The following is a 24,076-nucleotide window of genomic DNA, read 5'->3' as shown; positions in this document are numbered from 1 at the left end:
ACTGTCATGCTTTAGAGAGTTCTCGCAAGAGGCTCAGTTGGGCGCAGCTTCCAGTGAGTAATGAAGACGCCTGGTTTCTCATGTTGGGAACACTTGTCCCTTCTTTTGTGTTTACTAAGAAGAGGGTATTTTTCAGCCCTGCTTGAGGTTAGTGTCAGAGCCAATTAAAGGAGTACAAATTAAGATGGAGGACACGGTGCCTCAGGCCAGAAGAGCACAGAGGCGGGGCCAAGTAGCCTCTTCTATTATGACTGTGGGGTAAAGCACATCAGGGGCACAGGCGATTAGGACTCCTTATTAAATTTGCATTGTAAAGAAATGATCAAACACACAAATTTGTATTGAATAATTGGGATTATCTGTTGCACTTAAAAAAACAGACAGAAAAAGACTTAATAATGGCAGTAAACACTTAAAATATCCAGTGGAGATTGCCGCTCGTAGCTCGATGGACTGTTTCACTTGAAAAATGTGAGGTCTATAAAAAGCAGGCCTTTCTAATATAGTCTTTTATGACCACCTTTAGCCTAGTCGGCACAGAGGGCACTTATGAAGCCTTGAGTTTGCTCTCTTTTTTCAGGTTCACCATCTGGCCTTGATTGATTAAAGCTCCTTTAAGTAATTAATGCCCACTTTAATTGCTAGTCAGCCCCTGTGGCTGTTGGGATCGTGTGCAGTGCTCAGGCAGAGCCGAGCCAAGGATCTAGTTGAGAGGGGCACGGAAATCTGTTTAACACCCTGACCCTTGCAGCCTTACATCTAAACACTCTTAAGATGCTAATAGGAATGCAACTATGCTAGCTGCATCCATGTGACAAATCGGGCCATAAATCATGGCGGCAGAGTGTGAAGTGGCTTTTCTAACATTGGAATTAACATGCTTGGAGCTACGGGGGGAGAGCGATTTTTTTTTTTTTTAAATTTTTTTTAATCTGGTGTTTTAACACTTTCCTTCGGTTTGTTTCCTTTGTGAGGCCGTCAGTTATGGTGGACGTGCACGTAGCAGAGAGAAAATTGAATTTCCTCTGCCAAACAGTGCATTGTGACAGCGTGTCACTGCACGACCCCACAGCTTGCCACTATTGTGCTGTTTCATCTGTTTGTGATAAATGAGCAATATCAGTTTTTTCCCTTCTGTTTCACTCCGACTGTCACAATAGATGTACGCCATATGACACTCCACCGGTTACAAGGCCTGACCTTCTTTATTGAAGGTTCTCTTTGTCTTTTGATAATTGTTTTTAGAAAGCGTTAAACCATCCCCCTAGCCAGATAATGCAAGACTCAGTGAATACAGAATACTCAGCATTGATTCCGCATACCTGACTATGACCTTTTCCAATCTGGAGTCCTACGCTGCCTGCCAGTTTGATGTGAGCCGGCTAATCGATTCCTCGCAGCCATGAGAGACTCCTACATTGTCTCTCACACTGAAATCCCTGCCAGGCAACCTGGAGTATACCTGAGTTTCATTGTCGCCACTCACGGAATAATGAAACATTTACCCTTTAATTGCCAGCTCTACATAGAATGATCTGTTTAATTTGCTCTCATTAAAGCCATCTAATCTAATGGGCTAATTAGGGGCTTTGGATAGTACAGCAATCACCAGAGTGTACAACGCCTTTAGGGAGGAATGCATCAATGGATCATAAATATTTTACTGTGTCTACCTACATGCAGATTGCGAGGTGTCTCAATTTGACTTGCATAGGTGCTTAACATGCACCTTTGATGTGGCTTATCTTGTTAACAAAAATGTCACTGTACAGTTAACCGGGGGTGTTCTACAAAAGCCCTCAAAGTCAGCACGTAAGGCAAAACAAAACCCTGTAAAAGCAACATTTTTTCATTGATTGGCTGGATTATTGAAGACATCTTTCACCCAGTGTGAGGGAAAAATGAGTCTGTCACTGCTTTTTTTTCTCCTCACAAACAGAACGCGTACGGACAGATAAACACAGATCGATCGATGCAGGTCAGGGATGTTTTGCCGTTTTAGGGTTTGGCTTTATTAGATTGGGGAGACGGTAATAGACAGGCAGCTGCGTCATGATTCCATCCCTGTGACCCCGGGGCCAGAGGTTTATGTTTGACCCAGGGCAATGGGTGTAATGCTCCCACTGGTCCTCCTGGGGAACATCGGACCTCTTCAACCATGGGGAACTGGGGGATGTCTACCTGCGAGGAGTCACGGGAGATGGATAGAAGCTCGCAGTTTTGGCTTCAGAAATAGATTTAATTAAGCAGAGGCTCCATTGTGCTTCTTCTGTGGCTTTCAGCTTGTCAGCTTGAAGGGCAGTGGGCCCAAAGCTGCAATCATTCCATTTCACTTTTTTCAACTGTTCTCCCAGCTAATTTGTCATAGGCGACAGTTATCCCTGGATATTAAATTAAGCAGCTGACATTTTGTGTACCCGCCGAGTCGACTGTGTCACCTTGAAAGCGTAGTGGCGGAGATGTGCAAGGGATGGCGCAGGCACATGTCTTAAACCCTGGTCGACACATGACATTTCTGGGCCACACTGGAAACCAGGCAACAACACCTATAGTTAAAGAGCAAAGACAGAGAGGAAAGAAAAGCAGCAATGCCTTTGTTCCTGTCACGCTATTAGTGTTAATCTAATCCCAGCGTCCCGGCCAGTGTGGAAAGCTGATTTCAAGTAATACACGTTTATTGGAGACAGATGGGCGGTTTTCTTCTCGAGATATTGATGTATTTTTTCTCAGTTTGTGTTTGTGTATGTGCGTGTGTGCCTGCAGTGTGTTTGCAGCCTGCTGTCCCTGTTTGATGGACTGATTTGGGTTCCATTATGTCACCAGCGGGGGTTCAGTTCAGAGTCGTAGCTTTGGCACCACTCGCCCTGTGGGTGATCAGAATCCATCTGCAGCAGGCGTATCCTAAACACAGTACAGCACTGAAGGGTGTGGCACGATCTAAACGGAGCTTATGCGGCTTCTATTGATTTCCACATTTGAGTGCATCTCTATTATTGCTGATCACCGATCAGGACACAGCAAGCTACACAAGGCCTTGGGCTACCGGAGCACAGCTGTAGCCATCTGTTCGGTGACAGGCTGTCTGCATTGTGTGTGAGGAGCTAGGCTACTTGTTTAGAGAGACATCAGTGTGCGTGAGATTTTACACCTCTGAATGTGAGGGAGAAAACAGCTTCAGCTGTTAGTTAAAAAAAAAACCCTGAACACATGGGCGTGTTTCCAGCTCCAGTGCCCTTGGTACAGAGTATTTGCAAATTACCTACGCTATTTGATTTCATTCTGAAAATCACAGTTTTGGGATCAGGTAAACAAATAGATTAGACTGTTGTCTGGGTGCATTTTGTCTTGGAATTACTACATGCATCACACACTGCAATTTGAGAAAAGAAACTTAGATAAAGGACGCACGTGCAGATACACAAATAGTGCGAAATGGTTACAGCTTTATATTTAATGAAATTATAATATGTAAGACAAAAACAGAGTTTGTGCAATTCTAATTAGCTTGGAAGTCAGTATTTTTTTATGACCACCTTTATTCTTCAACACAGTTTTCTTGTCATTTCTTGAAGTAGTCTTCAGGAATAGTTCTCCGGGCTTCTTGAAGGACATTCAAAGCTCTTTGATGTTTGCTGCCTTTTGTTCTGTTCTCTGTCAGGATGATCCCACACTGCTTTAATAATGTTGAGGTCCGAGTGCTACAGACTGGTTTTCTGTCCAGGTATGCTTTTACAACATCATCAGTGTGTTTGGGATCGCTGTCATGCTGAAAAATGAAACGGTTGCCAGTCACACACTTTGCTTAAGTGCCAAATGCATCTCTCAGGTCCTTTGTGAGGTTTTTGCAGAATTTTCCCCCCTATTACTTAAGGACACGACTTTCAGATGCTATTCATCTGCTGTGGATTGTTTTTTTGGACTACCACTTTCTCTTTTGTCCTTCACTTCACGTCCAGTTTTCTCAATTTTTTAAGGACATACGGCACAGCATCCAAAGATGTGCAAGGTTTTCAGCCAATAACTCTTTGGGAATCACCTTGTTGGTGCAAAAACACTATTTTATGCCTGCCAAATTGTGTTATCTTTGTCATTTTTCATAGATTCAACTAAAAAAATGGGAATAAATTATGTATTTTGACTAGCTGCTAGTAAAAAATGTCTGTTGGTGTGCACACAACAGTGGTTCCTCCTTTGAGTTAGGTGCTTTTTTTTTTACTTGAATGATTCATAGGTCAGTGTTGAGTGGCTTAAGAAACAAACAAAACAAAAAAAAAACATTCCTCCAAAAATGGTCAGGTACAAAGTCTGGACTGAAAATGAGTGAAAAAGCAGCCAAATTTCCAAAACTTTGAAAGACCTTTAGAAATCTTGGAGAACTATTACTCAAGAGCTCTTCAGAAAATTATACAAAGTCTGGCTATTTGGTTTTCAAACGGCTCTATAAGAAATTCTGTACAAGTGCTTATATCAGGAAGAGTGCTGACTGCGTACACACAGTGAAACTTTGTTTACCAAATCATATTACTGTCGCTCGGTGTTCTGATCCATTTGGTAGTCATATATATGTTTTTACTAGATTTTTTTTCTTTAACCCCGAGATCTTGAGCAAAGATCGACAAGTGGAAACACAGACATGTTCCCAGGGACTGAAGACACCTCTGGGGTTAGAGTGTACAGCCTAAGAAGGGGGCAAGGACATATGCTGAGACATTAATCTCCTAATAGAAAAAGAGCCTCCAACAGCTGGTGTTGCACCAAATTCACAGTCTTAATCTTGTCAACTTTCTGTTCACTTGCTCTGACTGTGAGCCTTATTGTGAACAACAGAGCTGTCACTTGAAGAAAATTGTCCATGTTTCATTGTAAGTGCCTTGTTAGAGCGAAAGAGCGTATTCAGCGGTGTGCGTGAGCTTATTTGTGTATATGCACAGGGAATGTTGGTTCCCCACAGTGTCTAGCACAGTGTATTGCGGTGATTTTTTGCATCATTTCCCTCTTCCTCCTAAGCATAAAAGCATGAATATTTAAAACTACATCAAACAAGGATTCATGAAATATTAAAATATTCGAGAAAGAAGAAAATCTTTCACCCTGTCTCTTATTCATATGTGTTTTGTAGGCTCTCTCTTTTGCTCTCACACACACACTCACACGTAATCACGCACATGCACACGTGCACATAAGCCCTCTCAGAATTCACCCACGGGTACGAACGACAAACCTTCCCCTCTCTATCCACTCTTCTGTGGTATCAGCACAATGCTGCATTAAGTACAAGACGCGAACATGCAAGAAGGTTCAATAATTTACCCCGGATTGAATTTCTGGCAAAACGCATTATTCGAAGTCTTGTTTTGTCGATGTCATGTTGTAAAAAGATGCCAAACAGATGTGTCACATTTCAGGAGGGCATGTGCTGCGTGGGAACTTGGCTTTCAGAGGAGTCACTCTCTTTCTTTCCTGTTTAGGGAGCTGTTTCTTGGCTGAAAGATGAGACGCTGACACTCAGTTGTGCATACAATGCTGTACATTGACAGGGCACAGCAAATCTGCGTTGCTGCCTCCTTCTTTGTAATGCCCCCTGTACCGTACCTCTGTTTATTTCTCTTGTCTGGCTAAGAGCTACAGAGGCTGTGCTAATCACTGTAGCAGCAGCTCTGAGCAGATGCTGCCGTGTTTTTAGAAAAGATCCTGTTAAGCGTGCATTCAAATAAAAATGTGTAGGGGTAAACATCTTGCTTTTACTTCACCCAAAATGCTTCAATCCATGCTGACAGCATCGCCGACCCGACGGCGTTATCTCTGCAGCACTATTTGATTTTGCTGCGTGCTATTCAGTCTTTTACTTGTACGTCAGTTTCGGTTTATCTTGAGCTCTCATCAGTATCACGATCACCATTGTCCCTAATTAGTATTCAGCCACTGCAATGTAAATTCAGTGGAACCCTCTGTTTTAACAGCGGTACTTGGTTGAATTGACTTGTTGGATTATGCAGAGGCTGAGGTTATGTGACGTTTATGTCTTTGTGCAGCCATATGGTGTATTTTGAAGCCCATGGGAGACTAATGGAAGAAGAAATCTTATAAGGCTGCATGGCACATCGATTCTGTCACTTTTGCAGTGATGCATTCAGTGTTGTGCTTCTGTTTTCCAGTATTTCAATGTATTTTCTAGCCGGTCTAGTCTTTCAACCTTATGCAGGACGAGAGAAGCTACAATGAAGTGATTAAAGAAGAAGCCGGTTTTTTTTGTTTGACGCAAATCTTCCTTTTAAATACATCTTTTTCCCTTCATCTTCTTTCCCCGGTCGTCTCGGTCAGGGTACGGCGCTTAAGAGAATGAAAGGGAGAGCAGTCATATTGTAGGCTAAATCTAATCAAAGGGAGAAGTGCTTTTAAATGTCTTTTGTTCCCTTGGGCAAAACGTTTGTGGGGTCTCTCAATTCTAGCCAGTGCATCCTGCCCAAACTCCACTGCTGCTAGATGCAATTAATATTGAGCGGATTCCCTGAACCGTGCTCCACTCATATAATAACAGTGTTAGAACAAAGGTTAATGCTTTGAATTTAATCTCTGTCGTCGTCATTTTCTTTGGAGATGTGATGCAAGTGAGGGGCGGTGGAAATGTTGAAGTGGGGGGCAGCAGGTCTGGAGAGAGATTGGTAGTCAGTGGGGGGTCTCGGACGGAAGCGAAATTAATTACTGGTCTCTATAAATTCGATGTCATGTCTCATTTTCCCTAATCCTCTCTGCTTTTCTCACTTCCTAGTCGTGCTAACAGAGAAGCTTGGGAAGGCTAATGAAAAGGCCTCTGAGATGCTAATGGCAAATTAGCCCTTGTGTCACTTTTGGAAGCTATGAGTGGAGTTGCTGCCTACCGAGCGAGAAGGTGGCCAGACGGTAGCCTGGACCACTGCTGCTGCCCCTCACACACAAGCCAGCGCACAAAAAACACACCAGCATAAGGGAGACTTTGGGACTCTTATCTCTTACTGCTTTGTAGCTGTAAATGTGCGACACAAGCCCATATATGACTATTCTGGGAGACACTTTGCTTTCTCCTTAAGGGGATTTATCGGTTTGGATTGTGAATAATGAGCGCAACGTAGTTTCATCTCTCTTTGCTGGTGTTGTAAGACTGGACCAGAGTCAGGTTTAACAACTCAGTAGGATTTCTGTCTGATCGGGCCTTAGACACAAACATACTGAGTCACTTGCCTGGATGAAAGATCTCTCTGCAGCTAGTGATTCCAAACAGACATGCGGGGGGGGAGAAAAAAGCACACTTATTGTTGGGGCTTTGGATCGCAGAGACAGCGTCTGTTTTAGGTTTCAGTGTGCACAATGTTCCAAAAAAAGAAAAGAAAAAATTAGTCTCTAACAGAAAGATACAATATGTTACAAGTTGCATGCAGTATCTGCCTCATGGTACTGATTTATTATGCTTCCAACAATGTGACTTTCCCAGCTCTATGAATAAATGACTGGATGACAAATCTGTTTAATTTCTGTCTCTTTGAAGGCTCTTCCATGTGTCCAAAACATTACGCAAATACATATCTGAAGTTAAAAAAAAAAAAAAAAAGTATAGCAAAAACAGACCGGGCAGTTGGGTTACTCTTTTACAAGTGTGTACTGTCAAAGAGAATGAGTAATCTGAAGTATTTATGGGTGTTATTTTCTAAGCTACAGACAGATTTGAGTAAGTAGTTCTGTCTCATTCCCCTCTCTCTTTCCCATCACTTTTTTTTTTTCTACCAGCCAGAGAAATCCCAGCGCTCGACTTGTGCAGTTTACTCCCACAGCAAGGAGACAGAGAGCAAAAAAAAAAAAATTGAATAGAAAAACAGGAGTTGCTCCTGAGAAGGCAGCCAGCCAGAGTGTAACATGTGCATTTATGTAAAACTTATAATCCAATTAACAAGTACAAAAAAAGCCAGTGATCACTCTATTATGGGAATACAAAGGAGAGAGGTGCCATGTTCAGAAAACTGCTCATGTGGAAAAAATGCTAATGGCGTGAAATGAGTGTGTCTGGTAATGTGTTTGAATAAAGCCCCATGCTGTGGCAGAAGACTTGAGCACTGATAGCTCTTTTACCTCCTTCTCTCTGCAGGCATACTTCCGACAGGGTGTTGCCCTTCAGTACCTTGGACGCCATGCCGACGCGCTGGCCGCCTTCGCCTCGGGGCTGGCCCAAGACCCCAAGAGCCTACAGCTACTGGTGGGCATGGTAGAAGCCGCCATGAAGTCGCCCTTACGAGGTGAGAAATGTGGCAGGTGAACACGTGCACTCTCTGTGCGCATGTCAGAAGGTCTTCGTGTGTGTGTGTGTATGTGTGTGTGTGTGTGTGACTCTTTCTGCTTCACCTTCTTCACGTTTCTGTCCTACAGCAGCCTAAAAGCCTGTCTCGGAGATAATCCTCGCTCAGTCAATAAATGCGTTGAGGTGACTTTACCTGTCAGTTTTGTACCTGTTTTGTGGGCAGGCCATCTCTCTATCTGCCCATCTTCCTGTCTTTGTGAGCGACTGGTGGTGTCAAGCACTTACCTTCGGACTCTAAGGAATGACGCCTGCAGCTTCAGCATATCTTATTGTCAGTCAGGCTGACACACATTGATAGCCTGTTATCTTAATGAGCATCCAGCACTAATGCCATTGTCTGTGTCTGCCCCTGTGTAAGGCTTTTTCTTCTTAAAGCTGAGTGGATTTATAAGTAGCGTATTCAGGCCAAGATTGTCACTAAAATGTGTTCATTTTTTATTATGCACTGTTATCTGTTGTATCAAGCAACTGCAGCGACCTGATTGTCCATGAGTAATCCGTGTGGGCCAGCCTAATGAGCCTCAAACAAACCTGGCACCAGTTTTACTTTAGATGACCACTGCGGAGGATTTAATATGCTTCAGATCTAGATGGCACAGATTGCCAGCGTAGACTGTGAGTCATCCTGCAGTCTCGCTTTGTCATCACCTCCTTGCCAAACTCCTCTGATGCCGTGCCTCTGAATAAATGTGGCCTTGTTTTTATAATCCAAAAATTACTGCACTGTGCAGTGGATCAGTAGCTCAGAAGGCCTTTGTTCAGTGAGGAATCAGCATTTCCGTGATTGAATACCGTGCTCCTCTGAATATTCTTGTGCAAATGCGACAAAAAAATATTGCAAAGAGAGAAAAGAATGGAAAGCCCATCTTAGCGACAGTGAGCATATAAGCCTGCCATTGGAACCAAAACAAAAAAAAGGCTTTGGGTGTGAGCCCAGACCTCAGCATTATGGACCAGAATGGGTCCTCTTAGTAGGGGTAGACCAACATTTAGCCCAAGCCACTTAATCTCTTAATTGTTTACCCTATTTCCCAGAGTGCCAGGCAACCACCAGAGGACCTAATCCAAGGTGTGTTGAGGAGAGGTAGTTAGGTCAAAGGATTAAGAGCAATGATCCTCTCAGAGGGACTCCTGGCACAAGGGGACGATAATCAATGTTACGCCAGCAAACAGGGAGGATAATCAGTGTTACTCAGCCAAAGTCCCCTGATAAGTGAAAGAAAGGTAGGCGAGCATTGCTTTCTCTCCTTCAAGGCAGAAAGTGCCATGTTTCTGTCTGCCACGTTTAATGGCCGCGCAGTAATTCAGGATCCAGAGTTCGTTACCTCTGCTGCCATTTTAATTGGAACTAATCAACGCCACGTTATATTTATCAAAAACACTTTAAACACTTTAAAGAAGCATTTATCAAAGTACTTATCAAAATATTGCTTGTTAGTTGTGTAAAAGCCTAATTATATAATCATTGTAATTAATAGGCTTCTTACTGTTTTGCCTTTGGTGGTAACAACGTTGTTATAACTGTGAAAAGTCTTTAGGTTGCCTCAAATTTATCATAGTACAAATTTCTTTAGTGAAAACTGGATACATTTTTTTCTCATCAGCATATAAACCATGCAGCTGATGACAAGAAACAGTTGATTATATCTAGCTGTGACTGCAGCGCTCACTTATCTCGGTCATTTATCTTACCGCTGTCGTCTCAACAAACTTATTTTCAGACTGCTCAGATCACTGTTAGGTTTATGGTTTGCCACTGGGTGAAGAGATGCAGCTGATAACATTTATTCAAAATAAACAAATCCCTGAATGAGACAAGAAGAAGGGACCTAAGAGAACTGAATAAAGGCGTTTGTCTTTTGATAAACGATTCTGTATCATGTACGGTTCAACCCAACAAAGGCTTGCCGCACACGTGCAGTTTACAATCATCTAAGCTGCAGTTTTTTCCTATAACATCAACATTGTCCACCTATATCACTGAGTGGCATGAGCAGTGGCAACTCAGCCTCTTATATTTTCACTAATGCCATCAGAATACTTTATTAAACCGAGGGGAAATTGTGTGTTTTTAGTGTTTCAGTCCCATGGAGAATATTCCTGCTGTTCATCCTGTTCTCATCCTGTGTCTTGTTTGTTTTCTTCGAGGGCCAGAGAGAATCTTAAGGATCCATTAGTTTTTAATTGTTAATCATTGGGTTATTTTACACACATGCTAACTAAAAAAGGTTTTTTCACTTGAAGCTCAGTCCAGATGAACCATGAAGGACATGGTGTGGCAGCTATTGACCCAGGCTGGATCCACTGCTATTAAAAGATTTTCATTTAACTAGAGTTTCTGGGCAAGGTGTGTCTAAAGGCAACTAAGCAGAATCCCTGCAAATGCAAAGTACACTTGATTTTATACCATGGGCATCATCTTAAACGTAATCATGAATAGAAAGAGTTGTAAATTATTTTGGTTCAAGTACAGCTAGCAGTTTAAGTATTAGTTAAATTAATGACTTAACGATTGAACGAGGAAGATAAATGCATGGTAAGACGGCTGTATTTTGACTGAGTTGTCAGACAGTAATGCTATCTTTTTCTCATGAAAGTTTCCAAAACAACTTTTTAAAAATTCATTTAAACCAAAAAAATCGCTCAGAACTACATTTAATTATGAAGCAGTCCCAAAGAGCCAGCAGCAAAATAAAAGGGACTGATTGGAGTGAAATCTCCACAGATGAAGACACAGATAGTGGATGTGATATACGAACGCTTAAAAAAATAATCTGATTGCATCGTTCAGTAGTACGAGGACTCGAAAGTGAATACCCTGCTCTGGCTGCATAGTTAATGTGGGAAACTGATGAAAAATACGGACAGGCTGCTTAAGAAAATCACAGAAATTTGGTCTTAGAGAGTGACCAAAAATAGTCTTTATAATGAACAAAGTAATACAGACCATACAAAATGCTACAGCTAATTTGCTTAGATAACTTAAGGTTGTTTGAGAAATGGAAGTGAAAAGAAATCTGACAAAATGAACAGAATAAATTGCAGATTTGTAACTAAAAACTAATATTTTTTAATATTTTCTGGAAAAAAACAACCTTCATAAGTACAAAAATCAAATTGTTTTAACAGAAGAAGACCACGACATGAAGTGGGCAGTATAATTAATTCAGTATCATTAATTCCAAGAAGCATCTTTAATTCTTACGTAGGCACTGACTCGTGGTCATGTGGTGCATTCTAACGTCTTCCTGCAAGGGGAGGAGCTTAACATTATAAAGTAGTTTGAATATCTTGGTCTTACTTTGGTCTCTAACCTTTAAAAGTCACCTTTTTTTTGGTATATTTAATAATTTATGTATAAATTTCTTATATTTTTTTTATAATGACATTCCTGTTAAAGAAACAGGAAAGAAATGGAAGGTATGTGGGTGAAATTGATCTCGGAGCATAAAGAAACGAACAGATGTTAAACAAAACAGTATCCAAAAGTAGTGACTTATGGGTAAAGTAGTGTGCCAGTAGTGATGGTCTGTTGAAAAAACTATGAAGCAATAAATTAGAAATGGTAAGCTGAAAGCTGTCCAAATACAGTTTTAAAATTACTCTTCTGAACATGAACGGTATTAAAAGGGAATGTTATTCTTTCAGTTTATCTGACAAGGCTGTGTGGGTACTAAGAGGGAAAAGGTTGGAAACCACTGCAGCCTAGCAAGCTGACCTCCCTGGAGAGAGCAAGGAAGGAGGATTTTTATGTATTTATAATATTTTTTTTGTTGCTGAGAGGATTAGTAAGATTTTATTCTGCATTTTTCTTTTTGTCAACAGATTCAGTGAATGATCAAACCAGACAATGAACTGTTCCTACCAGAAGTTGTTAGTATAGCTTATTTTTTAGGGGCAAAAACTGCATTGTTGACCAATAAACCACAGCAAGTGACATTACCAAAATATTTGATTCCAAACTGAATACACTGCTGGAAAAGAAAGAAACACAAGTCTTCATAGGGGGCGTGTTTGCCTAACGAACAAAGTGCTGGGTGGCATTGACAGTGCAGGTAAAATATTTTGCTTTTGGTCTTTTAATAAGATTTTTTCCACGACTTGTATTTAACTTGTCATAATCAGGAATGAAATCCAGCTGGCAGCAGACATTTACATTAATTTCAAAGGGAGAGGATGGTAAAGATAATCTTATCGAGTGATATTGTATCGCAGAGGCAATTTCCATGAAATCGAGGGATTAAAAATTAAAAAGAGTATTTTATAGCTTCACCAGTCCTGCTGATGACACATCTGCTAATGCAGGGGAGAGAGTGCATGCCTTACATCTTTATTCACATGAAATGGAAGGCAGAATATGGTGCATTAGTGATACTGTATGCAGTCATGCTCTGCACATATCCAGTCACTAAAGGAACGTATGGCTCTGGCTGCAAAAGCAATATTAAAAGGCAAAAGGCGAGAAAGAGGCACAATGTTATGATGTTCTGTTAGGTGTTTTCTGCAACACAAGGGCTGTAATCTTTGCTTCATATACAGTATTGTGGAAAAAATATTCACCCTCTTCCAGACTTCTTATTTTATTGCATATGCATATGTCACACGTACATGTTTCATATCAGATAAAGATCACCTGGGTCAACACAAAATGCAGTTCTTAAATAATGGTTTCATTCTTTTCATTTTTGGAAAGCTGAGTTTAATTTGACTTGTCACACCAGACCTGCCAGACCTGTTCGATTAAGAAATCTGTTTAATAGAATCTGTCTGACAAAGTGAAGTAGACTAAATGATCTCAAAATGAAACGCATCATGCCCAGATCTAAAGAAACAGTCTGGATAGGGTTACACAAGCTGTTTCTAAGGCTTTGAGACAGTGAGACGTGGAACAGCAGTGAACCTTCTCAGGAGTGGTGAGCCCACTAAAATAGCATTTCATAAAAAGAGCATCACACCAACAAACATGGTGGTGGTAGTGTGATGGTCTGGAGCTGCTTTGCTGCTTCAGACCTGGACGACTTGCTCTAACAGTGAATTCTGCTCTCTACCAGAAAATCCTGAAGGAAAATGTCCAGCCCTGAAGCTCCAGCACACTTTGGTTCTGCAGCAGGACAATGATCCAAAACACACCAGCAAGTCCACCTCTGAATGGCTCAAAATTAAGGTTTTGGAGTGGTCTATTCAAAATCCAGACTTAAATTAAAAGTCTTTGTCATGACCTTAAACAGGCTCTTCATGCCTGAAAACCCTCCAGTGTGTCTGAATTGAAACAATTCTTCAAGGAAGAGTGGGGCAAAATTCCTCAACAGCAATGTGAAAGAATCACTACCAGTTATTGCAAACACTTGACCTCCGTTCTTGCTGCCAGGGGTGGCACAACCCGTTATTAGTAGGTTTGGACAGGCTTTTTACCTAATCAATGAAATGATCATCTAAAAACTGCAATTTTTTTTTAAATTGCAAGGGTTATCTGTATAATAATGAAACTAATGTGATCATCTGAAACAATTACTTGTGACAAATATGCAAAAAATAAGAAATCAGAAAGGGGTCTTTCTCAGCCCTTTTTTCATAGCACTCTATTGGCCCACGACTCTATTCTCTTAAGCATTTGTTTGTAAGCCCGTGTATGTGTGTGAAACAACACAGTCAGATGTTGTCATAACTACCTGTTTATGAATGCAGCAGCCATGACACCTTTTTAAAAAAGCATTCTCTCAGTGTTTGATTTATGAGTCAGCTCTTGATGTCACTCCGACAGCAATTACAAGCTATGAATGGATATTATATGCACGCACTGTCTCCATAAGCACGACACTCTGCCAAGTGCTGGAACAGAAGCGACGCTCTTGAAAGAGCATCATCAGTTATGCTTTTGAGTGCTTGTGTGAGGATGCATCTCATATTGTGCGTGTATGTGTGTGTCTAGGTGAATTAGCATCTGTGGATGTTTCTCAGACTGAGTTACAACGAATTGTAGACTACACATCTGGTCACGCGTACCCGTTTGTACAGGCACGGCCTTCTGTGAGGCGCTTTGCCCTGATTAGTAGCAATTCTCCTCGGGACATTTGCAAATGCAGGGCCGTGTGAATTTACTCTGATGAATTCAAATGCGTACTTAAACACAGAAGAAGGCTAATGCATCAATAGACGGCAGAAAAAATAGATAACTGGGTAAGCCTCCCTTACTCACCCTTCATGTGGTTCGATGCTCGTATCTGCCGGAGGACTTTGCAAGTCTGGAGGGGCCTTTGAATCCCGAATCCCACGTGGCCCACCATTGATTTATGTCATTGTGTGTATTTTCAGCCTCTTTGGAGGTCACCTTTCTGCATCTTCTTTCCTCTGCATTTCTCCACCGATGCTGTTGTTGTGCTTCAGCTGCAGTCGTTTCCCCATCACTTTTAAAATTGTCTCAAAACCTACTCATTGTGCGCCATTCCCTTAAATTCCCTCAAATATTCGTACTAGCTGAAGGAAAAGGCACAAATTTGGTTTTGCTCTGTGGTTTGTAAAGACAGTTGCCCCCAGTGGTCTAAACTGTTGCTATTTCTACACAGCACTGTTGGAAATTGCCTCTGATCACTCCAGTCAGAGTGGAAGAACAGAAAAATGGCTCGTATATTGAGTTATTGTTAAATTGTCAGCGAAAGCAGTCAGTCAGTCAGGCTGCAGGCTATGCTTACTGAGGCAGACAAAACACAACTGTTACTGGAGGAAAAGTAGAATCTAAATTCAGACAACAGTCACCTTTGTCGGAGACGTTAAACACGTAACAGTTATTGCAGTCAGTGTCAGATATCCGTGTCCATCAGAGTGTCAGCACAAGGTTCTGGCATAATCTGTAGTCTGTTTCTAATCTCTGTCTTACTTGTGTCTCTCCTGCACAGAGTCTCTCGAGCCCACCTATCAGCAGCTGCAAAAGATGAAGCTGGACAAAAGTCCATTTGTGGTGGTTTCTGTGATCGGCCAGGAGCTGCTGACAGCAGGCCACCACACGGCCTCTGTTGTGGTGCTAGAAGCCGCACTGAAGATCGGCACATGCAGCCTCAAGCTACGCGGCTCCGTCTTCTCCGCCCTCAGCAGCGCTCACTGGTCCCTGGGCAACACAGAGAAGAGCACGAGCTACATGCAGCAGGACTTGGAAGTGGCCAAAACCTTAGGTAAGACCCCTGAATAGGGCGGGGGGAGTGGAAGCAGATAATATAGATTGCTTAGACACAAGTTCCCAGAGTGTGGCATGTCATTATTGTTTCCTACTGTTTAAAATGAAACAATCTTGAACTATAAATAATAGAATAAATAAGCCCTTTGACATTTTTTCTTGTTAAATTATGTAAACAGCTAATAAATTAGTGAAATCTTTGTGATCAGTCATCATAGAGTATTTTGGGCTGGTGATGACAGCGTCTGTCAGTCAGTCAGCAGCTGTTGGGTGGTTATTAATCAGACATTGCAGAGAACGAACACTGTGGTTTTATGTAATCCTCTAACTTTGTTATTTGTACCATTGTGAAATTACGAAAAATTTGATCTAATTTGTTTGTTTCTTTAGTTTGTGACCAAATAAAATGATCCCATTAGCTACAGTATATTTTGTGCTTAAAGTAGATGTAAGCATGAGGACAGTCTGAACAGTGTTTGAGCATCAAGCTTTGGCTGTTAGAGATCACCTTGTCAGTATGTTTAGCCACATAGATTATCACTGTAAGCATTACAGCAAGCTAATGTTAGCGCTAATCAAAACGCATTCTTGTCCTCAACTCCAGCCTTACATAACTCATGTGCTGCGTCTCTGCTTACTTTCATACTTTCATACCTGAGTTGCTCTTGATGCATCCATTGGAGTGTGCGTGTGCGTGTGCATGTGCGAATGTTAGGAAGTGCTCAGGCAAAGATAAAAGCGTCCTATGAATGTGTGTGTGATTGGGTGAATAAGACTTGCAGTAGAAAGCACTTTGAGTACTCAGCTGAGAAGGAAGGCGCTGTATAAGTACCAGTCCATTTAACTTACCCATGTCACACAAACACAGTTCAAAAATTGGAAGTTCAGAACAAAACAAAAAACTGAAGAGCTTGTTTTGCCCGGTAAGTGGCGCAGGCGCGTGCACTCTACAAAGCAGTCTGCACATGTTCAATGTAGCAAATACTTTAGACTAATTCTTGTATATTGATGAATTCCAGTATAAAAGTTGTTAGTGTGACCTTCCAGTGAAGTTTTTTTCTTTTTTGTCTCTTTTGTGTATCTTTCCATCTGAATATGTTCCACTAAAATGGTAAAATGCCAGTCGCTGCTGGGAATTTTCTATTTTGTTTGCTCAAAAATAAGTAATGCCTGCAGTAAGTATGGATTTGCCTGTTTTGGATTAATATATGAAAAGGGGAGAAAGAGAGGAAAGGAAGGGAAAAAACTTCTGAAGGGAAGATAGGAAAAAATGAAAACAGGGAGTAGCACAGACTGGCTCCACTCTTTTTACCCCCACACAGTTTGACACATGACTGGGCAGCACAGCTGCAGATAAGGAGCTGTGGTTCTCAGGTAGAGCACAGAGACTTGTGCTTTACTTTGGCCCTGTCTGTGGGGCCTCTCTGTCAGGAAGAAATAATAAGGCTTTCCCCTCTCACCCTCTGGAGCATTGAGATCAACACTACCAGCTGTCAGAAAAGGCACTCTACTGTGGAGAACTTATAACGGGTTATAACGGCACTTTCCCTTTTAAGGGTGCGATGGCATGTCAGTGGCATAGATGTGGTTCATCACGTCCCTGTTTGACAGTGACAGTGGAATGATGTGAAATAATCACCGACTGGTTTGCAATCCTCCGAGCTTTACTGTAAATTTTATTTGTTAACTCTTGAAATGTCGATCTCATCCCTTGTGGTTTTCCCTCTTCAGGTGACCAAACAGGGGAATGCCGTGCTCACGGGAATCTGGGCTCGGCATTCTTCTCCAAGGGGAACTACCGTGAAGCGCTGACCAACCATCGCAACCAGCTGGTTCTGGCCATGAAGTTAAAGGACAGAGAGGTAAGAAACGCACAAATTGCAGCAGTCTTGAAACGGATAGAGCGGAATAGCTGTCATCTCAGAGGGCGATAAATTGATGTTACTACCATTCTTTCCTTTTTCTCTCTCCCCGAGTCTCTTATCATGTTGTAGGTGTGGAATTGTGCTGTGCCTAGCATTCTTCAGCTCTGTCTTTTAGAGGGTACTTGAAGGTGGAGGCTGAAGGTCACAGAGATGCTGCTCCGCTTTGTCTATTTAAAAAAAAAACTGGCGTCAAGTTAATGCGGAGAACAAGTGAAGGTGATGGCGGAGGACGAAGAATGAGGAAGTTGTAATAAAGGGCAGTAGGATAGCCTTGGCAGCTGTTTCTCCTTATTATCAATGCAAAGTATTTATGCAGATATTATGTAGATGTGTATCTGGTTTGTGAAGCAGTAAGTCTGGGACTTTGGAGCATATGCCTGCTTTGGAATGTAATTTAGAGAGATTAAGTTGTTTGAGGCAGCGAGAGAAAGGAGGAGTTGGAAGGAGAGAAGAACATGAAGGAGAGGGAGAAAAAAAGTTGGACAGACTGATCCACATTTCTTTCAATCGGTGCCCTCTTTCTCTCCTTGCTCTGTCATCTGCTTCTCTCTCCCTCTCTCTGCGGTCATTGGTGGGGGTTGACAGGTGCTTGTTCCAACACAATTCCTGTCGCACATGCAGAAGAATGGCCTCTGTTTCCCCTTCATTCCTTATCCTTCCCAACAGGCAGGCCTGCTTGTTTATGCTGCCTGATATCGGGAGACATTTAAACGGTCCAGCCAGACGTGGCACAATGCGCCAGGATGAAACTAACTGTTGAAAATGAGGCCAGAGGTGCCCTTGACATCTTTCACTCTCACATTCTGAGGACATGTGCAGATCACAAGTCAGATTATAAGCCTACAGACGCCAGAGTGAAACCTCTCTGTCATTTGATGTTAGCGAGGGATACAGGCAACACGTGTAAGGCGCTGACTGCTCTCAGCTATTTGACTGTTCTGCTAAAAAGAAATGTTTTGATTAAATGAGATGCAGACATGAGCGAGTTCTTCTGGCCAGAGTTTGTAGTGACATCTAAAGACCGCAGAGAAGTATATCAGACTATCTGCCACTGAGGCCTGTGCTCTCACTTCACTGTCGCTTCTTAAAAGAAAACCGTGCAGAAACAGTGCTTCTGTATGTGAAACACAAGTGGGAAAACGACCACTCATGTCTGCAGGAACATCTTTGGGTCTACTGGAGGTCATTGAACAGCATTAATAGTTGCCTCATATGCGCAAGGTCTCATTTGCCCCCTGCACAGCCCGCCCTACTTGCCCCCCTTGTCCTCTTGTTCATCTAAAGGCCCCTTAATCAGAGTCATATGTGTGTCACACCACCTGGTCTCCCTCAGAACACACTGGAGCCGAGTGGAGAGCTCATTACGGTCAGCCTGGTGTTTTTGTTCCTGATGTGGATTTTTTTATCTGGCCTTTCTGAAGCTGAGGTCACTTCCTAGAGGCCCGAGGAAGGATGTTGTTGCTGCCTGGATTTCCAGTGTCTGGCCTGCAGTCTGAGGGTGTTATGAAGGCACTCAAAGCAGGAGATGATGCATAGATTCTCAGGGAACATTGGGAATTTGTGCCATTTGTGATTTAACAACTTGAATTATTTAGTAAATTTCCTGGAGACAATAATGAAATCATCTGGTGAAACGGTTCATTTAGGAAAAAAAATGTTGTGGACAATGGCACTGAGCTAATGTTGGATGTGGGTTTTGATTGCGTTAAGCCTAAGGTTTTAATCATGAAGCTAAAATGCTTGGATCTAATATGGACAAGCACGTGTTTATATCCTCTTTTTCCTACGTTTGATAGCACTCTTAGATTCAAAATCAAATTCAGGTCATTGCAACTCCTGGAGGTTTTTCTTTTCCATAGTATTTGTTTTCTGTCTCACCATGGGAACTGGTCCTGGGTGACATCAGAAGCCCAAATTCGATTAAACCGACCCTGATTAGCTGGCATTAGTGATAGCTATGTCAGGAATGACTCCTCCTATATATTAGACTAACACAACTCTACTCAGAAACCTCTTCTTCTTCATCACGGAAGCCTATCAGCATCTGTGCTAAACGAATTAGGGAAGCCTTTCAGCAGGTATCAGTGCTGCTGGCCTGGGAAAATAGTGACTTTCACCAGCTGCATAAGCTATCTAGCCAGGCCTGACAGTGTCCATAAGCCATTAGTTAATTATGACTAAATCATGAGTTTAGTGTATAAACTCTCATACGATGTGAAAATGTAATCAAACTGTTTATCAGAGTGTGATTTTTAGGACACTCAAACCTGACGTTAGCTGCCATAATGTTTGCTTATAACCAGCTATTGTTGTTGTTTAGCCAGCGAGTTGTCAGCTGTTTGGAGATGGGAGGGTCACCGGTCTAGTCTGCTGACGATAAGTAATTGCGGCAATATTGGAAATAAATAAACTTCAATTCAGGAGATGAGGCTGAGGCGAAGAGGAGGAAGATGAGGTGGTAATTAGGGATGAAAGAGAGCAGTGGTGGAGGAGGCAGATGAAGAAGTGCAAGAGAATGACATCATGAGAAAAAGATCATGAAAATATACAAGTACAAATGTCTGAAAGCGCTTTTTGTGATTTTTAAATTCAAAGTAAGTCATAAGGTGTTCTCTCTGTATGGCTGGTCTCTAGCTACATACATAAAACCCGATTAGGTAAAACAGCAATGTCCATCTCAGTCACTGTATTCAACACTGTGGTTCCACCACTGCTATGTATTTTTAATGTATTAGTTCTAAATTTTTGAGAAAGCATCAATTTGTTGGCAGATATAATTACACACTTTTCAATGCTTATTTATGAATAGAATATTATTTTTTCCTGTTAAATACCCTGTAACAACTACTTACTCTACCTCTAAGTATCAATAACAGAGCGTCATTAACTAGGATGTTTTATGAAAGTAATTGGTATGTGTTATTGGGCTGGTGCTAAGAATCAAAACCTGTCCTTTTCAGTGCTCTGTGGGACGTTTACTGTCATTTTTGCAGGACCTTTTTTGAGAAGGCTAAGGCAACACACGTATTGGGATTTATTTGGCAGATATTTTAGCCCGCCATATGGATTTTGAAGGACCAATAATGGGCCAGCACCCTTTAGGATGGCCAACATTAAGAGATGTAAATTCTCACATCTAAGCCCTTCTCTAAATGCTCTGACTTGGAGTTAAAAACAACCTTGAAGGTGGTCATATTGTTTGCTTTCGCCTCAGCTAAGCACATAGAGGAGATTCGTGTACTTTCTGTGTATTAAACGTACCTGCAGTTACTCTCAGGAAAACTAAGGTCAGCATGCAGCCTAATCCTGCATTTTTCACAGAAAGCATAAGCTTGTGTTTACACATGCAGCTCGCTGCCCTTTCCTCTTTCTCCTTCATGGAGCACTGTTGTAGGCATAGTCGTCAGTGTCCAGTCTGTGCACTGTGGATTTATTTGGTCAAGACCCCGAGTTTTGTTTTGTTTCTTTTGTCAAAACCACACATGGGATAACTTGTGTCTATACAGAATTTTGTTTACTAGATAAAAGTTTATTGTAGAGGAAGTCTTAAGTCTCCTGATGGCCTGTGTGAACATTCCACCAGGGACCTGGCATCGTTGTCCACTCACTTAAAGGGAGTTTCTCTCAAGCAACATGCATAGCTGCATGCTGGGAACTGTCCTCTAGTGTTTTTAAGTAAGATGTCCACTTAAGGATTGGGTCACTAACAGAGACACAGAGACGAGTAAAAATGTAGGCAATGCAATCCTCTTTTTAGGATGTGGACCCTCCTCTATCAAGTGTAACTGGAGATAATTATCTTTTCTGCAATCCAGGAATCAGTATTTTCCCCATAGAAAGATTTCAAATGAATGCTATATAAATAAAACTTAGAGTTATGGATAGTTAGGTACTGAATATCTAATAGCCAGTGTCTTTGCTATAAAAACAAGGAATTGACTCTTAGTCAGATCAATATATAGTCGGGGAATCCCAATTATTCCTGCATTGGTGTCACAAGTGCCAGTCAGTCATGGCTGGTGTATTTGAGCTGCTAATGAGGGCTCACAGAAAGGTTCCCATAGTGGGATGCTCGCCCAAGCTAATCAGAGTACAAGGGTTATATCCAAAACATCGCATTCTTAAGTCGTTATGGATACAGATTATAGTAAGATTGCACTCATTAAGTTAATTACTGACATCTGAGCATGTGGTGATATCATTAGGAGAAGTCAAACAACTCAAAAATCAAATGTAGCCAGATATGGTACAGGTTTCAAGACAATTGCTGAAGGGGGGGGAGCTAAAATTGGACTTTAATGGTTACTATTCTTAGCCTTACATTGAGGAATTAATAACTCATCATTTTCATGACATTTATACTTGTTCACTTTTATTTTTGCCTTGAAATAAGATATCTTTTGTGGACAATGCTGCAGTACTAACATTGTCACCATGGTTCTATAACTCTCATGAGTAGTGCAGCAAACAGAAGTTATAGCTACAACATGCAAAAATTCAATAAGTTGTTATGAACATGGGTAAACTCGTAATCACGTAACGAGGTCATATGGCTTAACGTTTGTGACAAGGTAACATATACCTCGCCGCGTATGTGTGCTAATAGTGGTACTAATAACACAACTGACAGCAGTAGACATAAATCAAAGCTGTGCCACAGTAGCTACTGTTCTCTGCAACATGGTGCACAGTTTCCTGTCTGTGATGAAGGAGCAGAGACAGACAAAAAACAGGGATCCCATATGAGGCTTGTCTATAACTCAAGAGGCAGTACAGTACCTGGATTCTGTAATGTCAGTAAAGACGCCAGGCCTAGGATGTCTTTTCATCTTCTAATAACAGTGGAAAATCTCTGTTGTGGCTCTTTATAGCACAGTGCAGCAGAAAAGTCAGGCATCCTGTTGGATCCCTGCTTTCGGCTGACCGGTGTGGCAATAATAGCTCATAGTTATGAATCTGAAATGATGAAGAACTGGAAAAGAGCAAACAAAACAGAAAAGACAGCAGAGGCGGGGTAAAGGCTCAAAGAATAAATGCTCTGTCATCCACGAATGGGAACAGGAGCTGCAGTCCAAACCAGTGAGGTCATTGGCTAGCGTGAAGTTAGTGTTTTTCTTTAGCTCACTGCATTTTGGAAATAACCTTAAGCAGAATTTAAGCTGTCAGATATATGCAGAGCAGATAAAACATAAGCTAACTTGCTAGTCTTTGTAGCTGTGTCTGTGTCGTTTCCAACTTTTGTTTTGTCCCAGTTTCCACACCTGGCTTTTTCCAAGGCCTGCCAGTAACCATATTTAACGAAGGCCCTCTCTGTCATTGTGAAACAAAGCTGTTAAACTAGGTCTTTCCTCTCAATACTCCTGTTTGCCGCCTCTTCTGTTTGTCTGTGACGTTTTCATCTTAAATAGTAGGTTTAACTAGAAGGAGGTAACCCCTAATTTGGGCTGTGAGTATTTAGGAGAAACTGAGGCGGGCTGGCAGTGGTGCACGCTATAATTATGTTTTGTGTGATGTTAAAAAGAGTCTCCACTGCTGACTCCCCCAACCCCAAACTGAAATGGAAATCGCAATCAGAGAAGGATACAAACAATGTTTTTTTTTTTTCCTTTTTTTCCATAGGCTCCCGCACTACTACTTCATCTTCCACCACCATTCTCCTTTTAATTCTGGCTTTGTTTATCTAAGCTCTCCTTCCCTTTCACGCCATCTGCTGCAAGGAATTTGTTCAAACTTAGCCCCTCACACTGAAAGTGACACGGACTGTTTCGTCACGGGTGTTTATCTTGCTGCTTGTTTGGGGCTGTATGGATCCTGCTGGACCCTAGCTGGTATAATGAGGCTGAGGGCTGAGAGATGAGCCTCTAAATAAGGGGTGAGGCAGAGGACTAAGTGTGGGTGTTCCTCTTGTCAGGGTCAGGGTTTGTCAGTGTTTGTCAGCACTCCAGCAGAGGAGGGGATCATTAAGGAGTCATTAGTGTATGGACGTGTGCCTCCACCACTCGTCTTGGGGCCCACGCTAATAGAGGATGGAAGGGGAGGGGGGCAGCTTGGCACCCTTGTCTTTTTTCTGTAGCCTTCACTGCTTTGTTGATTAAAAAGGATTTGGGGATGATTAGAGGGGTTAATTTAGCAGAAATGCTAGGTGGGGGCAGGAAGAGATTGCTGTCCAACTAAATAAAAGACAGCACACCTGTTTCTTACAGTGCACGCTTCACAGGGAAAGGTAGCTTTGTGAGGGCACTCAACTGTTGATATTAAAACCACTATGAGCAATACTACCTTGCTCAGAAGTATTTGCTTCCTCACCTCCTGCTGTGCTGTGCTGAGGCACAGAGCTGGCTGTAGTGCAGCGGCCCTAACAGCATGTCCAGCCCGCTTTGCCTTAATGACACACAGGCTCTCCTCGGCCCACTGGTTTAGAACTGCTCTGCAGCCGCTCGCTTAGCCATGAATCATGAGAGATGGACGGCAGGCATCAGCCAATGGGCCATGACCAGAGCCGAGGAACAAGGATTGCATGTGTGTGCTTTATTTTGAGCACACATCTGTGCTCCCATATTCTAGTGTGATGTAAGCGTGTCATGTCCTGTTCATGTGCATGTTAGTCTTGGAGCTTTTCAGTGTGCTAACAAACATGAAGCACAATATAAGATCGGG

The 24,076-nt window shown here is 42.0% G+C and overlaps 1 protein-coding gene across 5 annotated transcripts in view; it reads left to right on the top strand.

The window, feature by feature from the left end:
* LOC116323928 (tetratricopeptide repeat protein 28-like) overlaps window positions 1–24,076 on the top strand; it is a 180,569-nt gene that overhangs the window by 101,059 nt on the left and 55,434 nt on the right. For all 5 annotated transcript variants that reach the window (XM_039620315.1, XM_039620316.1, XM_031744410.2 and 2 more), the window contains 3 exons: window positions 8,117–8,264; window positions 15,220–15,492; window positions 17,226–17,356. In XM_039620315.1, coding sequence (XP_039476249.1) covers window positions 8,117–8,264; window positions 15,220–15,492; window positions 17,226–17,356 — 552 coding nt within the window. The remainder of the gene's footprint in view (window positions 1–8,116; window positions 8,265–15,219; window positions 15,493–17,225; window positions 17,357–24,076) is intronic.

The sequence above is a fragment of the Oreochromis aureus genome, linkage group 12 (assembly GCF_013358895.1).
Source record: "Oreochromis aureus strain Israel breed Guangdong linkage group 12, ZZ_aureus, whole genome shotgun sequence".
Classification (NCBI taxonomy): Eukaryota; Metazoa; Chordata; class Actinopteri; order Cichliformes; family Cichlidae; genus Oreochromis; species Oreochromis aureus.
The sequence above is the reverse complement of the archived record's forward strand: the minus strand, read 5'-3'. Positions and strand labels throughout refer to the sequence as shown.